Source organism: Rhododendron vialii, chromosome 8a (assembly GCF_030253575.1).
Source record: "Rhododendron vialii isolate Sample 1 chromosome 8a, ASM3025357v1".
Lineage (NCBI taxonomy): Eukaryota > Viridiplantae > Streptophyta > Magnoliopsida > Ericales > Ericaceae > Rhododendron > Rhododendron vialii.
The window spans coordinates 5796994-5813752 of NC_080564.1; the positions used below are offsets into that span (position 1 = coordinate 5796994).

The 16759-nt window shown below is 36.3% G+C and overlaps 2 protein-coding genes across 5 annotated transcripts; both read left to right on the plus strand.

Annotated features, from left to right (window-relative positions):
• Nucleotides 1-2642: 2642 nt before the first annotated feature.
• On the plus strand, nucleotides 2643-10403 carry LOC131298916 (uncharacterized). 4 transcript variants are annotated; one of them, XM_058324421.1, is made up of 10 exons: nucleotides 2643-3061; nucleotides 3463-3583; nucleotides 4382-4540; nucleotides 5158-5217; nucleotides 6118-6216; nucleotides 7882-7986; nucleotides 8077-8220; nucleotides 8473-8580; nucleotides 9392-9443; nucleotides 10060-10403. In XM_058324421.1, exons 2-10 carry the CDS (start codon nucleotides 3485-3487, stop codon nucleotides 10092-10094), a joined length of 861 nt encoding a protein of 286 aa, XP_058180404.1. In that variant the 5' UTR covers nucleotides 2643-3061; nucleotides 3463-3484; the 3' UTR covers nucleotides 10095-10403. The 4 variants fall into 4 exon arrangements, with proteins under 4 accessions (XP_058180404.1, XP_058180401.1, XP_058180403.1 ...); XM_058324418.1 differs by having other exon boundaries at nucleotides 2697-3061; nucleotides 7882-8004; XM_058324420.1 differs by having other exon boundaries at nucleotides 2718-3061; nucleotides 6124-6216; nucleotides 7882-8004.
• Nucleotides 10404-14239: 3836 nt separating this feature from the next.
• LOC131298917 (uncharacterized) lies at nucleotides 14240-16521 on the plus strand. The gene is made up of 4 exons (XM_058324422.1): nucleotides 14240-14372; nucleotides 14648-14680; nucleotides 14812-15463; nucleotides 16197-16521. Exons 1-4 carry the CDS (start codon nucleotides 14328-14330, stop codon nucleotides 16340-16342), a joined length of 876 nt encoding a protein of 291 aa, XP_058180405.1. The 5' UTR covers nucleotides 14240-14327; the 3' UTR covers nucleotides 16343-16521.
• Nucleotides 16522-16759: the final 238 nt, after the last annotated feature.

Genomic DNA, 16759 nt, shown 5'->3' on the forward strand with positions numbered 1-16759 from the left:
TCAATGGGAGAAAAGATTGGTGCAATTTTGTTAGGCATTGAAAACAGATCGAGATGGCAGAAGGGTGGTGATGATTGAAAGTATGGGGGCAAATTGTTTTAACTTAAATCTGGTATAGAATGCTCCTAATTATTTTCCAATTAAACATTTCTCTTCTTTTCACTTTCCCTGAGTCGTCTCGTAGTAGAATTTTAGGGTTTCGATGTATGAAAAAATCTATATTATAAAACAGAACGATTTTTGTTTACACATACCAAAATGAGCATATCTACAGCCGTTGATCGTCTTCAAGCTAATATTATAGCTGCTCGATTAAGAGAATGTTTCTTTAAGTTATACTATGACCTGCTGTTGTGGTAATATAGACATTCCTTTTCAATTTGTTATCTTTTGTTTTTTTCATTTTAAGTTGATATTATTTCAAGAGGGTTGATAACTAACCCCGTAAATTATTGCCTTTTTTTATTTCTTCTCTCTACCTTGGCATGAGCTTTTAAAGTGAAGCAGAGAGTGGGTAAGTTATATTGGACCGGTAAAGCAAACGGGTAGAGTAAACAACTTATTTAAATTGAGACTGTATTTCGTTTGAGCGTGCCTTTAGATACGGACATCCGTTGGTCTCTTGTCTTAACAGACCGCTCAAAAGGAGACAGCTACAACCACTTTTTTGTCTAATGTTTTGGAATGATATTTTCGTTTTTTTTTTTTTAATTTCTACAAAATTCGGATAGCGCACCGTTCGGCTCGACGACAAGAATCGAGAAACGGAAAAATATAAAATTATAGATCAAAATTAAAAAAAAAATCATACAATAATATGACAAAAACCAAAAAAATGTCCAAAAAAAAGAGGAAAAAATTAGGGCCAAGGGGCCTTTGTTTTTAGAATACAGTCATACAGAGAAAATTTCTTGATATATTCTGAGACGGCACAGTATGTTTTCAACATTCCAAATTTCAAACACTGCTATCTAGGACACTGCTACCTTTACATCCGGGCCATCCAAAACACTTTTGGACGGCCGAGATGCGCTCGGCACCGCTGCCAAGCACCTCTGCTTGGCAGCATCTCCCAATCCGCTAGGATACTACTGAATTCCCAAATTCCATAAAACCCGTAAATTGCTAATCCCCCCCCACCCCCCCCCCCCCCCCCCCCCGACACACACCCCCCCGGTCCCACCTCCCATTTCCCATTCTACCCTCTCTCTCTCTCTCTCTCCCTTTCTTTTCTTTCGCGTTTGTTTCTTCTTTTTTTTTTCCTTTTCTTTTCAGTTTCGTTTTTTTTTTTTCATTTTATTTTCAGTTTCGTTTTTTTTTTCATTTTATTTCCTTTTCTTTCTTTTCAGTTTGAAATTTTTTTCTCTTTAATAATAGGTTCAAGTCTAATTCTAGGCTTTGTAAAGTAATTGAGAGAAAAAAAAGTGTTTCAATTGATCATGTTTATCCGACTGTTTTATTTTTATTTTTTTGTCCTTTATAGATTAAAAAATATAGTTACAAAAATAAGTGTTTTAATTTTCAATTCGTTTGAACCAGTGCAAAGATGTTATTTTTCTGATCATTTCATCTTAAATGGTTGTAATAAATTTTTGATTTCAAGGCCTTTCAATGGACACCCTAAGAGAGTCTTGAAACTAAATAATGAGTCTTAGGGTATTTGTTGAAAGGCCTTAAACCAAAAAATTCATTATGACCATTTAAAATAAAATAATAAAAAAAAACGATCTTTGCTCTGATTTAACTGAATTGAAAATTAAAGCACTTAATTCTTGAATTATATTTTTAAATATACAAAGGGTGTATTTATAGAAATTAAATAATTAAAAGTAATTAAAAAAATTAAATTAAAAAGTAGGCGGGCCCGAGGGCTCTGCTGTTCCCATTGGCACAGTAGCCCCTACGAAGCCCCTAAAACGTTTCCGTTTTAGTTTTAAAAAAAATAAAAACCAGCCATTTGCAATCCTATGGAGTAGAAACGTGATTTGAAGCAATATACTACTGAATCAGTTAAGAGGATCTATGCTAAATAATGGTTAATAAATTTATTAAATTGTACTATAGTTAAAAAAAAGTAATCCTAAATATAACATTTGTATTCTGAATTAGTACGTCGTTTGCAAAATACATTTCGTAATTAGTTTCCGAACACTAATTGTAATCTTAATGAATTTTTTGCTTCAAAGCCTTTCAACGAGCACCCTAAGACTCATTATTTAGTTTCAGGACTCTTTTAGGGTTAGGGTGTTCATTGAAAGGCCTATGAGCCAAAAATTTATCACGACCATTTAGGATGAAATGATCAGAAAAATAATATCTTTGCACTAGTTCAAACGGATTGAAAATTGAAACACTTATTTTCGTAATTATATTTTTTAATCTATAAAGGACAAAAAAAGAAAAATAAAACAGTCGTATAAACATGATCAATTGAAACACTTTTTTTTTCTCAATTACTTTACAAAGCCTAGAATTAGATTTGAACCTATTATTAAAGAGAAAAAAAATTCAAACTAGAAAGAAAGAAAAAGAAATAAAATGAAAAAAAAAATCAAACGGGAAAGAAAAGGAAAAAAAAAGAAAGAAAGAAGGAAGCTGGAAAGAAAGAAAGAAAAGGAAGAGAGAGAGAGAGAGGGGAGAAAGAAAGAAGGAAGCTGGAAAGAAAGAAAGAAAAGGAAGAGAGAGAGAGAGAGAGAGGGGAGAAAGAAAGAAGGAAGCTGGAAAGAAAGAGAGAGAGAGAGGGGAGAAAGAAAGAAGGAAGCTGGAAAGAAAGAAAGAAAAGGAAGAGAGAGAGAGAGAGAGAGAGAGAGAGAGAGAGAGGGGAGAAAGAAAGAAGGAAGCTGGAAAGAAGGAAGCTGGAAAGAAAAGGAAGAGAGAGAGAGAGAGAGAGAGAGAGAGCGAGAGAGAGAGAGGGGGGGGGTGTGTGTGTGTGTGTGTCAGGGGGGGGGGGAGTAGCACATACTGAAATCGTGGGTTTCTCTTTCTCTCTCTTCATAGTGCAGAGGCTAGCCAATACTATCTCCTCTACCACAATCCCCTTGCATTGCCCAACTTTTCCCAGGTAACCAATACTTGAACTTCAGTTTTTAGTCTCTTTACATTCCCTTGCCTTGCTGTTTATTAGTCTCTTTACATTCCCCTGCTTGGGTATTGGTAAAGTGAGAAAATAAAGTGATTGAATTTGCATCAATGGAACCCATTTACTTCTCTCCTAGTTTTAGGTTTTAAAATCAGGGTTTTCCCTGTTGAAGCATTATACCTACAATTAGGGTTTTCTGTTGGATTTTTTTCCCCTTGAAAGATGCGCTTTTTTCGAAACTTTTCTCCAATTGATGGAATTTCACTCCTACCCGTTTCACTCCTACCCATGTTGACTAAAAGAGTTACATTAGTCAATATTTTGCTTACAAGATTTCAGATTCCGGACTTATTACATTAGGCACGGTGATTGTTTGGTTACAGGTGAAGTGAAGTCGAAACGGCAATGGATCGAGAGAAGGATGCTTTTTACGTTGTAAAAAAGGGGGACATTATCGGCGTCTACAAATGTTTGAATGATTGCCAAGCTCTACTTGGATCCTCTGTAATATTTCACTATCTTCTGACCTATTTTCATTTGTCACTCCGTAGTCCGCCCACCTATCTTGCTGCATTGCTTGATTGGCAGTTATTAGTTCATTATCCTGCAAACTGTCACCTTAACATGGATGTCTTCCCTCACCTTTTTTGTTTTGAATTCGATTGGATTATTCTCATTAGGGGTGGAGCTATCAAAAGGGTGAGTGTGGAATGTGCCACCCCTAGTTAAAGCTTAAAAACATGTGTAATTTGTTTTAGAATCAGCTCGCATATACAACACACATAGAGTCTCCTACACATGCATATATTGGTCTTCCGTCTTCGACATGACACACAAACTCTACCTAGGATGATCATTTGAGCCATGAAGATTATCACATTGAATGGGAAATAGTTTTGAAATGTGGTTTAGGATTAATCTTAGACGATTTTAGGGTTCTTATAACATGTGTACTTTTCAATGGGTATTTGGATGATTAACCATAAAACATATCTATTTTTAATGTGGGGAATTTTAAATGATTAACCTTAGAACATGTGTGTTAGATATAAGGATTTTATTATTAGTGGATGATTTCTTCTATTTCATCACTCCCGAATTCAATATCTGGCTCCACCCCTAATTCCCATTGACTTGTTTGGTGGTGTTTCTAGATGAAATTGAATTTCTGAGTCTACATACGTCTATTCTTTTTGTTCCATGGAATAAGTTGTTCTCCAATTATCTAGGAAAAGAAAATGAGGTGATTGTTGTTCAATGCATTTTCTAATTGTTGTGGATTGGTTGCTCTTGTTTTTGTAGGTGCGTGATCCTTCTGTAAATGTCTTTAAAGGGTATGGCTTGCGAAAGGAGGCCGAGGACTACCTTGTCTCTAATGGGCTTAAGAATGCTGTGTATTCTGTTGCAGCAACTGATGTGGAAGACCGTCTTTTTGGTCAACTTTCTGTGTGCCCTTTCCAGGTTCGATACTCGAGTAGTCTATTCATTCTTACCTTTGGTTCTTTGGTAAAATATAACTTTCCATTGAGAATAAGGCAATAAGGCCTCTGTTGGGTCCCGTGGTTTATATTTTCTACTTCTATCTGTATGCACAGTTCCAAGGAACTTGGCTAATTAAATTGATTGGTGACTTTTTCAGCCATAATGGCTTGAAATCAGACAGAGCTTCTCCTCCAACTTATGAATCCCTTTTATTGCTGTAAAATCGGATAGTTTCATGAATCTCTGCCCCTTTCCTTAGCATTTGTAAAGGTGTTTTTGCCACCCTCTTTATTTGGATTGGTTGTCTGGAGAAGGGAAGTTTCAAGACTTTCAAGATTTCTTTAAAGTATCTTTTGCTTCTGTCATTCTTTAAGAAATTTTAGGCTTCTCTTCCTCTTGATCATGTTCCAGCTCATTGAACCATGTCGAGATACTAATTGGGTCATTGAGTTATGGGATTAGCATTCAGTGACGTTATTTATCTAAGAAAGTCACCACAAGATCTCTCTGTAATTCACGTAACAGATTCAATATTAATACAGCTGTGTAGATACATAGAGTGTATGTATTATAATGGAGGATCTGATTTGTTTCAGCAACCCCCTTCTTCTAAAGGAAAAGCATTGGACCAGTTGATTTCAGACAGGAGATTGCAGGTAGTCTTCATTCAGAAGTGTATTGTGATTAAGCACAGACATCATTTGCTTAACCAGTAGAAACTTTTGGGATTTTGAATTGTAGTTAGCATGCAATGCCACGAAATATAATGATTTTGCTCAGCTGCATACAAGCAAACTGTGAGCTACAGTCTCAGACTTTAATAAACACTTCTATGTATAGTGTAGTGCTTTCTATGGCAATCTGGTTTTATGTACAGTAGAACAATTGTTCATTCGGTAACCATACTGCTATCTTTTGACCTTAGTAGCACGATGCGGGGGCGGAAGCAGAAGCGGGAGTGGGTGTGGGGAACGGAGGCACCTATAAGCTTCTAAGGTTGAGAGTGCTTAAAGAGAGTATATTGATTATATAAAAATATGTATATAAAATATTTTTAAATACTTAACCATTAAAGGAAAAGTGATACTTGCTGAAAATTTTCCCCATCTTTTAGTGTAATTATTGGAAATTACATATTCTCAATTTGCAAAACTTCTTGACTAATATGATTCTCATATTCTTATTTCCACAATGGCATAACTCCCTTGAAAGTGAGAGAATAATTGCCTTAATGGCCCGATAAGCTCCCATCTTAGTTAGGTGCGAGGTCTCGTCTTGAAGGGAGCGAGCTCCCGTCAAGCTCTCATCTTGGGAGCGCCGATTCGAGCTCCTGTCTAGGGAGTGCATCCATTTTAGAAGGATCTTGCTACTAAGCTTTTAACTTGCTATGATATAGTGAACTGTTACATGATGTGCGCTGCATTTGCAATTTTTTGCCTTGCATTACACGTTTTTTAAAGACTTGGAACGGGGAATATACTAAATACTGCAATGGAGGTTCGGTATTCATGTGATTATTTTCCCTTTATTCCAATTTTTTGTTATATGTTCTGCAGCACAAGGAAGTTGTACCAACCTCAATCCCCGTATCTCCTCAGAGTAAGCATGCTGTGTTCCAGAATATCATCCAAGTTCCATCTGGTTCTTCTATTTCAGTAAGTTTCCTTCCTCAGATTTTAGATTTATTCCCAGAGAGTTACATTTTTCAACTGCCTTGAATTATTTTCAGATTTCTGACCCACTGATAACTTTTTTGTCTTGTTTTTGGGAGTGAGATATGTGCCACTGTATGCATGATTTGCCTTACTGCACTTTTTTTTGAACAGTCTCACCAAACTTCATTCACAAAAAAGGATTGGCTTAGATTCCTTAGAATCCAATGAATTAAAGCTAGTAACTGTTTTGAGTGTTAATTTTTTTTTGGTTGGTCAAAGAGAAACAATGTTGTTTATGTGAGTTGAGAAGAGGCAACAAAATGTTGCTTATGTGATGATCCAAGAAGATGTGCACTTCGACCTTGATTTCTGATTGATACAGTTACTATGTTGTGGACTTGTTGGTTTGGGCTAGTTTTGAAAAGAAATGAGGCCAGTTGTGGTATTGTGCCCTCTGCTTTATGTTTTCCAGTTTTTTTTAAAGAACTATGGGCTATCCATACATAAAGGGTTCTGTTGGAGATTGGAACATTTCCAAACCCACGGTCCGTTGACTCTTCTAAACATGAATTCTTGGTGAAGCACATTGAAAGAAATTTAACGGGTGTGCGATGCAATTTTGTAACATGGATTGTTTGCATTGCAAGTTTATGGGCTTCAGGTAGGATGAATGGTATTTTACCATGAATATAAAATATTCATTGGTTGATAGTTATTGTTAAAGCATCCAACTCAGAACGTAGTGGCAATGAGTGGAGAGGCCAGCCGGGCTCACATATTAGTCCTGGAGGTTATAATTAACCAATGCAGAACAAACTCTAACACAGAACTGCAACATATTTGTATCTGAGATTGATGTACTACCATTTTTGTCTTTTGACCTGCACATGGAGAAGTAAAAAAATGGATCCATAACATGTGGATCACAACAAACAAGGTAGAACCAATTGGCAATAAGTGGAGAGGCCACCCAGGCTCATGTACTATTATTGGAGGTTATAATTAACTGATATGGGACAAACTCTAACAGTTATCTTCACATGGATGTGGTTTTGGGTCGTTACCACATGGAGCTGTTTGCCTGCAACATTGAAAAAACTAAAGAGTTTATTAGTTCAGTATATTTTATCACCGAAAGAATGGTGTCTTAGTGTTTCCCTATGTGCATTATGGCGAAATTTTCAGGCAAGTTTGCTTTTGGTTGTTTCTGGTGGGTGAAATATAGAGAGTTATCTTCGACGGCAGCAAAAAATGGTATATTATATTTTGTGCTCTGTTACTCTGATCATTATTCTTTTAGGAACTCAAACAACAATATTTTCCTTAATAGATGAACAAAAGAATGCCGTTCAGGGAAAAAAAAAGATGAACAAAAGAAACAATCTTGCCGGTCCAGCTAAATATATGCCTGCCTTCGGACATATTTTGTCGGAACCCGGATATCGTTGTTCGCTGCTAGCCGGTGTAGACACTTGTCAATAGTTGTATCATGTTTGGTTTTATCTGACTTGAGTATATGTTTTAGATACCAAGTGCAATTTCCCTTGTGGTAAACTCCTTTGCAAACTCTCAGATATGTCAAGTAATTATGAACTGTCGTCTTATTTACAGTTTACTCATTCCTCTCGTGTCTGCATATGATGATTGCTTCATTTGCTTTCATAGGCACAGGGCTTCTGTACTCTTGAGTTTGATGGTGCCTCGAAAGGGAATCCTGGACTTGCTGGGGCAGGTGCTGTGCTACGGGTTGAAGGTGGAAGTGGAAGTAGGGTATGCAGCCACTTCATGGTTGTAAATATATTCATTTAGGTAATTGTATTATTATGTTAAATTGTCTCTCTTAACAATGGGCTTCAATAGGTTTGTCGATTGCGGGAAGGTGTTGGCATTGCAACTAATAATGTTGCTGAATATCGAGCATTGCTTTTAGGATTGAACTATGCTCTTCAGAAAGGATATAAACACATTCGTGTACAAGGAGACTCTAAACTCGTCGTTATGCAGGTTTGAGTTTTTCTCCATATCAGCAATTCAGCATCATTCTTGTCTATCCAAGGCTTATAAAATCAGGTCCAACTTATAGGGTTACTACTATTGAAATGACAAGGCATTCTCTGATTCCAAAGTGTCTTACTTTCTTCTTTTTAGCTTTTCCTGTTCTTTTAATTTCGGCTTGTGGCCATGGTTACTTTGCAGCCAGTGTTTGTCTTCTCATTTGGTTCTATTTCTGTGGATTGACAATGTACTTGTGTACAGGTTCAAGGTCTGTGGAAACTCAAAAATCAAAACATGGCAGACTTGTGCAAGGTGGCCAAGGAGCTCAAGGATAGGTTCTTGTCTTTCGAGATCCGTCATGTTGAAAGGGTAATTCGGATTACTCCTGTTTTCTGCTTTGAATTTCTGCACTTTTAGAAGCTTTCCTTCAGTTTTTTGCAATCTCCAGCTATTTAGTTTTGCAGATTTTTTGTTTATTTCCCATCACATGGCACTATGTGGTGTATACTGTATACTTCAGCATGAAACATGTGTTGAGTCATTGGATGGCTTTAAAGAAAATATTGTCCTCATTGGCTCATTGCAATGTCTTTACCCATTGCGGGAAAAGGAAAATAGATTCCTAAAATGTTGTACATTATGTAATTACGGCAATATCAAGCCTGTGTCAACTGCCTTCCTGTAATCATGTCAAATTGTGTGCATACTGCGTAGTGTGGACTCTAGAACCCAGAGGAATGACTTCCATCAGAAGGCGTCCAGAAAGTTTTTAAGAACTTATGTTTTCTGTATGCTTAGCAAAAATAACTAATTGAATCTCGAAAAAAAACCAAAATAACTAATTTAAACATGGGATGTGTGTTATTCACAATGTCTGGTGCAACTTGCAGTCTGGATGTTAAGATGCTAGTGGGGAAAGGATTGAAGTGGAGAACCTTAAGATGCTAGTGGGGAAAGGATTGAAGTGGAGAACCCCAATCCCACTTTTCTATCTCTCATCAACTCAGTCTTCGTCATTTGATATATTGTTTAGTGATTGTAATGGTGCTCTTACTAACTCTCATGCTTAGGCTTGAATTCTTTGTAAATTGAACAATGCTACTGAATTCGCAATCGTTTATCTTCTGTTGGTCTGCTTTTTCAGTTTTCAGTTTAATCCTCACATTTTGTGTTTCTGAAGGACTTAAACTCCGCAGCTGATGTCCAAGCAAACCTGGCTATACATCTCAAAAGTAAGAACCTACAGTTTCTTATGACTGTCTTAAAGTCTGCCCGTTTGATTAGTAAGGAAATGATAGAAGGCAATGAAAAGAGAATCCTTTTGAGGGGTGTATTAGGCGATTAGCAACAGTATTATGAAAACTGTGAGAAAGTACAATTCCCGTACGCTCTATTTGTGCATGTGAAGTTGCCCTTTCGTTTTCCTGCAAAAGAAGAGCATATATTCTCATGAGAATGGTTTGTCTTACTTTGATTTCACATTTATCCATTGCCAGCTACTTAATCTGATCTAGTTATTTGCTTTAGACTATGTACGGTTAATTTAGGTAAAATACGTACTTTTCTTCTAACTTTCATTCTATTTAATTTAGGCAAAATACGTACTTTTCTTCTGACTTTCATTCTATTCAATCGGGATATTGAAACTTTCCAAAATTTCTTGCAAAGGTTTCGTGGTCATCAATTCCAATGCAAGAAAATAAATTTCATCTTCTTTCACCACACTTTTTTACAATTTTCACTCAGCATCATCTTTTCGTAACCAAACGGACTCTAAATTCCACTTCCTGATCGTGTTATTATTATGTTTTGCTTCCAAGAACCTGATACAATCTCGTGCTCGTGTAGATGGGGAGGTTCAAGAGGAATGGGAGACAAAATAGTGCAGAGGCTTGGATTCAGTTGTGTTTTTTATGCTTGGAAGGAAGAATGGGTTCAGGCATATCTAGACTTCTTGTCAATAGGAGCTATGACTCTTTTTGTTATTAAGGTACATCAATGATGTGTATATAACTAAAACTGGATCAATGACTGCCACTTTTATTGCTGTGATCTCTGTTACATGGACTCGTGCCCAAATGTCTGGTGTGGGTACATGTCCAAGTGTCCGATTCCCTTTTCATTTCAAGGATACAGGGACACGCTTGACCATGTAAAATTGCTATTATATAAGTTGTATTGTCTAGCTTAAATGGTGCTTACTTGTTCTCTTAGACCCTTTCATGTCGTATGTTATAGTAGTTCCATAGGTAGCTCGTGAGAAATTTGAAGTAGAGAATTTGCTTGTTTAGCTGTTGCCCTACTAAACATGACGCGAATACTTTACACAATTTGAAGAGTTCATGTAACATGGACTGTGACACTAGCGAATTACAAGCTTCTCGTCGGGTGTGAGCTTGTCTTAAATTTTACTGGGACTCGCTTTTGACCCTGTTGTTAGCACTTCCACTTCGCTTTAAAGAAATTTCAGCATCGTTGTGTCTCCATATTGTATCACAGTTTTACCTGGGCAATTTTTTTTTGGGTAGTCTGGCCCTTTCAAGTTACCTGTCGCGCTAAATCCATAGCTTATTGACCATACTGTAAATTTTTATTTGCCCGGCGACTCATCCGTTGCTGCATAAAGTAACATCTTATAAATTACGTAGATTTCAGTCTGTGTATGATGTATCTATGTCATGTTATCACAACAGAGTTCCATCCAAACAAAAAATTCCAACTACGGAGCATATAGAAGGCCAAGTTCTAATGTACCAATATAAGCTTATTCTTTCTTTTGATCCATGGAAACAAATACTTCGTTGTTTTGGATTTATTTTTGATGATAAAGGAGACATAGCAAAGAGGACAATGAAATTGACAAAAAGTACCTAATCAATACTTCTTTTTTTTCTTGACTTGGTTGAATCCCTTGCCATTATATAGGCATGGATGTTGATCAAAGATCATGATCAATAATGATAATTATGTCTATTCATTTAATCCTTAAAGTTACACCTTTTGGTTTGATAATGTATATTCATTTTTAAACCTAATAGGCCCACCTTTCTTTCAAACCCGTTCACCAATAACAACATTTAATATTCTGTGAATATATATTTTGAAAATGAACCAACAGATACGTATATTCCAATGCTTTTTAAAAATCATGACCGACACCTCAAAAAAAAAAAAAAACTTCTTTTTAGTGTTGCTTTGGTTTGCTTTTCTGGGTTTTCTTGGTTGTGGGGTAGGCTTGCTCTGCCTTGGTGTGACTGATGTGTTTGGGTGGACTCACAAGATCGACTACCTATTTTTAATCTTTATTTATTAAAAAAATTGGGATTGGAAGAATCCCAAGAGCACAGTGTGAGGTGTTATTAGAGGATAACTTATCCCAAATGCAGCCCCAACTAAAACTCATTCTTTTCAGATTAGTAATAGTTTAAGATATATATGATATGAGAGGGAAACTATACAAGAAAGAAAAACTTTTCAGATTAGTAATAGTTTATGTTGACATCAGATGGAAACTATACAAGAAGGGGAAGAAGAAAGTAATCCCCATATAAACTTCGCAAACTCTGTGTCCGAATACAGATGTGTTCAAATTATGTACAACTAATTAAGAGCACCACACCCACAAACTCAAAAGTTTCTCAAATATGGCACATGCCGTTTATTTGCCTTGAGAAAACATATTGCAAAGTTGCCATTATTTATTGAGAGAAGGAGAAAAATGAGAATGACAAAATGGCAAGGGTGTAGTACCTTTGCCATATTTTTGGCAAATGACACTATTCGTTGACAAAAAATAAAAAATGGCAAGGGTAAAACGGCAAACATAGGTGTGAATGCTCTAAAACTCTTCTTTTCATATTTAGAACTCCAATTGTTTAAGATGATATCATAGGGAAACAATACAAGGAGGGAAGAAGAATCCAACTAGCGGCAGATGAAAGGATTAATTGTTAGAAAAATTTAAAATATAATATTTTATTCTGTGTGAATGTGAATCGACTGTATTTAGAATCGTGTCTATTCAATAATGCGTGCTCACTCGTGGACGGACGCGTTCCTCATGAACAAAGGTGATATTTCTTCCCTGGTGATTATTCAGAAAATTAATCACCAGTTGTTCCATATAAATATGAATATCGTGTCCTTCATTCTTTTTAAAGCAGACAGATAATTCTCTAATACTTTCATAAAATATGAGATTTTTCATTTGAGAGAGTACAAAAATAAATTTGGGTTGCTGGACCGATCGATTGTAGTGTGCTTTTGTGGGGGCATCCGATCAAGTAGTAGTGCTGGGACATAGACGTCAATGTAAACCGTACAAACTGTATAAAGGGGACGAATCTGTCTTAAATACATAGTGTCACACTCGCCTTAATCACCATCGATTTTTAAATTTTGAGTTTTGATTTTATTACATCCATATCATTTATTTCATCCCAAAAAGTATTCATACATTCTAACATTAATAGTACAAATTACGTTAGATTTGGGAAACTGTCGGCCAGTCGTAATCTGATCGAACTCCAAGTTTTATTCTTTTTTGGCCCTTGGCCGAATGCACTACATGCATCAATATCAACTTACGCTTGTGTGATGGGACTGGTTTCCGCATCGGGATTTTGGGTTTGTGTGTATGTGTGTTAAAAGAGTCCATCTCTTTCTAGTCAGCAATTGTCTACATGAGTGGTCAAGTAAAATTACCCTCTTGCCCCTCTACCGAAAATAGCAAATATCAACTTACATTTTAATTACACGAATCAATGCAATACATCAGGCAAATTTTGGTATGGGTGTAAGAATTTGGGGTCCAAGCCTTTCCCAAGATTAATTAGGATTCATATGTATTGGACGATTGTAGATACTAGATACAAGTTTGTCTCAATTTGTAAATATAAATCTGTTGAGGTAATACTGGTCATGATAATATTTAGAGTGAGTTCACGCAATATTTAGAATGACTTCACGTACTATTTTTGAATTAACGATTCATCTAGACGAGAGGAGTCTAAAATTAAAGTAAAAAATTATGACCAAAAGAAAAAAAAGTCCACTAAAGAAAAAATACCAAACAACTGGAGTAGTATTTTTTGTCTACAGTGTTGTCTTACATAACTTTTTGATAAACTTCGGTCAATATTTTTATTCTTTTCTGATTTCTTTCGTCGAGACGAATAATTAATTCTAAAAATTAAAATAAAAATTAAACAAAAATTATGAAAAGTAAATTTTAGACGGATTGTTTGGGTGCGCACACCGGCACGGTCTCTTCCCGGTGAGGTTAGGTGAGATGAGCTGTGATTCCCACGAGATTTGGTGTCCATGTTCGAGTCATTTGAAATGGGTTTATTTATTTAATAATAAAATGGGATTGTTTTCCTAATGACCCTCACAGAATAAGGCCAACGCAAAATTGGATTGTCTGACTTGTTTGGCCGTTCGACAAAAAAGAATTTTTTGATAGGCTTTAGGCGAGACTAAGCTTTGACTAGGGTAGTTAAAACAAGAGCAGTCCCATCTCAGAGATTTGGAGCACAGACTTGGGACTCTAGTATTTTTCAGAGGAGGGAATTAGCTTATTCACAGAGACACTTGTTTGTTTCGACAATTAATGGTTGAGATATATTTTTGAATTTTTGATAGGTAATAAATATTTCTGACTAGGCATAGTTTGTTTTTTATCCGGACCGTCTAAAATACTTCTGGACACGCGAAATTGAGCGTTGTAAATTTTATTTACGGAGGCTCTGTAAATAAAGTTGTTCCCTTTTCAAAGATTTTAAGGCATTTTTTTAAAGTTGTTCCGCCCCATAAAGGAACACAGAAAGGTGTGCCAAGCGAATAAGCACACGAGTAACTAGACAGAAAAACCCACAGCAAACATCCATTGCTTTGAACTGGGGAAGGTTAATCTGACAATTCAACACCCCTAATGGGTTTCTAGCTTCTGTTTTCCCTTTGTTTTTTGGGTTCTTTTTTAGGCTTTTGTAGTGAACATTCATTCATTCTGTATACATATATATACATAGTTGTTGCATCTACCTTATTCATCACTTGAAACAGCTAGCTCTCCCTTGTCTTTTGGTTCTTTCCCATATCCACATTCTTGACCACTAATGGCAATGAAAGCTGTGCTGCTTCTTCTTGTAGTTTCTTCATGGGTATGTCCTCTACTATCACAATCACATCAACACGCTGTATAAACTGCCCTCTGGTTTCCATCTCTCTTTTAGTTCTAGCCTTTGGCTCAATAGACCGACTTGTCTCGGAGATTAATTCTACCGTCCATCCTTATTATACCTTTCCCCCTTTTTGTAGAAGTTTATGTTTTCAAAATGGGGGAACCAAAACCATATGCCACGTTATGTCTTGTTTAGTTGTTTCATTTTCTCGTTGATTTGCATTGAAAATAACCAATAAAAAATTGCGTTTGTAGATTTCGTCCTATGTTATGGCACATGACCATGAGGTAATTTCACACATACACTCTCTTAGAATTTATTCATTTATCCTGCTCAGAATTTGCTAGCTCTAGCATGGAATGGTGCCTCAGATTTTTACTTTTTGATCCAACTAATCAGTTATTATTATTATTTTTAGCATGTCTATCCCCCAGCGAAGGCTCCAGGCCATGAATATTACAAACATCATTATCATCACGCTCCGATGCACTCACCAGAGGCTTATGATCATCATCATGAGGAACACCACCACCACCATGAGAAACATGATCGTCACGATGAACATTATAAACATCATCCTCATGCTCCAATGCATCCACCAGAGGCTTATGATCATCACCATCATCATCAAGAGGAAAATGATCATCATCATCATGATGAACAATATAAACATCATTCACATGCTCCGATGAATCCACCAGAGGCTTATGATCATCACCATCATCATCATGAGGAAAATGATCATCATCGTGATGATCATGATCACCGTGATGAGCATGATCATCACCATGATGAACATTATAAACATCATTCTCATGCTCCTATGCATCCGCCAGAGTCTTATGATCATAACCGTCACCATCATGAGGAACATTATAAACATCATTCTAATGCTCCGATGTATCCACCAAAGGCTCATGATCATCATCATTTTTATGGTGATCACACTCACCACGATGATCAGCACCACCACGATGATCACCATCATCTTGCTTATGCTCCGAGAATTGCCCCTATGCATTCCGAAGAGAGGTTTAGAACAGCAAGTCCACATACGGCTCCTATGCATGGTAAAATCTAACCCCTCCCCATTAACATGCTTAAAATGTTAGTCCGTTCACTATGGAAGTGGAACTTGCAAGTTAGCTTAAGGGAATGCATGGGTGCTTCTTCCAAGTTCACATAGTCTTAGATTCAAATTCTCTAAGCCTCACAAACAGTACACACACACACACACACACACACATATATATATTATATGATGATGTTCCATACTATCCTAAAAGAAAGACACATGCACATGCAAGCATGTGTAGCATAGAATGCTAAAGTAATAGTGCAATTTTGTTAATCAATACACTAGGACAACTCGTGGACTAGACCTTATTATATTAGCCTCATTTCTAGTGAGATATGCACAATGTTATATTCATCAAAATTTAAGGTTACTGAAAATTTCTCTAAAGGAATGAACGCAACTGCATGTGTCACTACTTGACTCCAGTGGCTTTAAAATCTCACCAATGAGCATGAAATTCGTATGCATATTGAAGTACTTTGATCCCACTGAAATACTAAACCTATCCGTACGTAATAATGTTATAATAAAGAGAGTACGTATCATGCATTTCTTTTTTTGGGTAAGTTGAAGTATCATGCATTTCTTATCTAAAGATATAGAAAGTCATTGCATGGGACCAGTTGTAACTTAAAATTTGGTATAGGAATTATACGCATTGATAGCGTAGTTTAATTTGATTAGCATTCTTCATTTGTTTCCTTTCGATCGATGTACTTACGCAGGTCGTCGTTGCCTATTCAAGTGCAAGCGCTACTGCGAAAAACAGAAAGACCACCACAAGGAAATGCATGATAGCGAAAAAGACCACCACAGGGAAACACCATCATGCATGAAAGAATGCTTTACTTTCTGTAAAAAAAATGCATGAAGGATTACGGGGACATCAACGGCAACAATCTCAATTGCCCTTGAAATCGGATGCCGATCGATCTGCTCTAGCTTTCTCAATCACTGCGTGATTTCCAATTGTTTTTTGATGTTTTCTCATAGTTGTTGAATCATATTTTATGTTGTAATAAATGGCTTGTAGAAGCCTCTTGTTGGGACGATCTTTTCCATTTACTGTTGTTATGGTTTAAGACGAGATTTGTTTAAGTTATTAAATTTACTTTATTTTTGTGGTTTCTGAAATTTAGTTATTTTTTGATCAATTTTAAAAGTTTATTTATTCATCTTTACGTGGGCAATTGAAAAAGAAAAGAAAAACATGAATGAAAGTCTAAAAAGTCTACCAATGACAAAAATTAGCAAATCAAGATAGCTTTTTTGGCATTTTTTTTTTTTG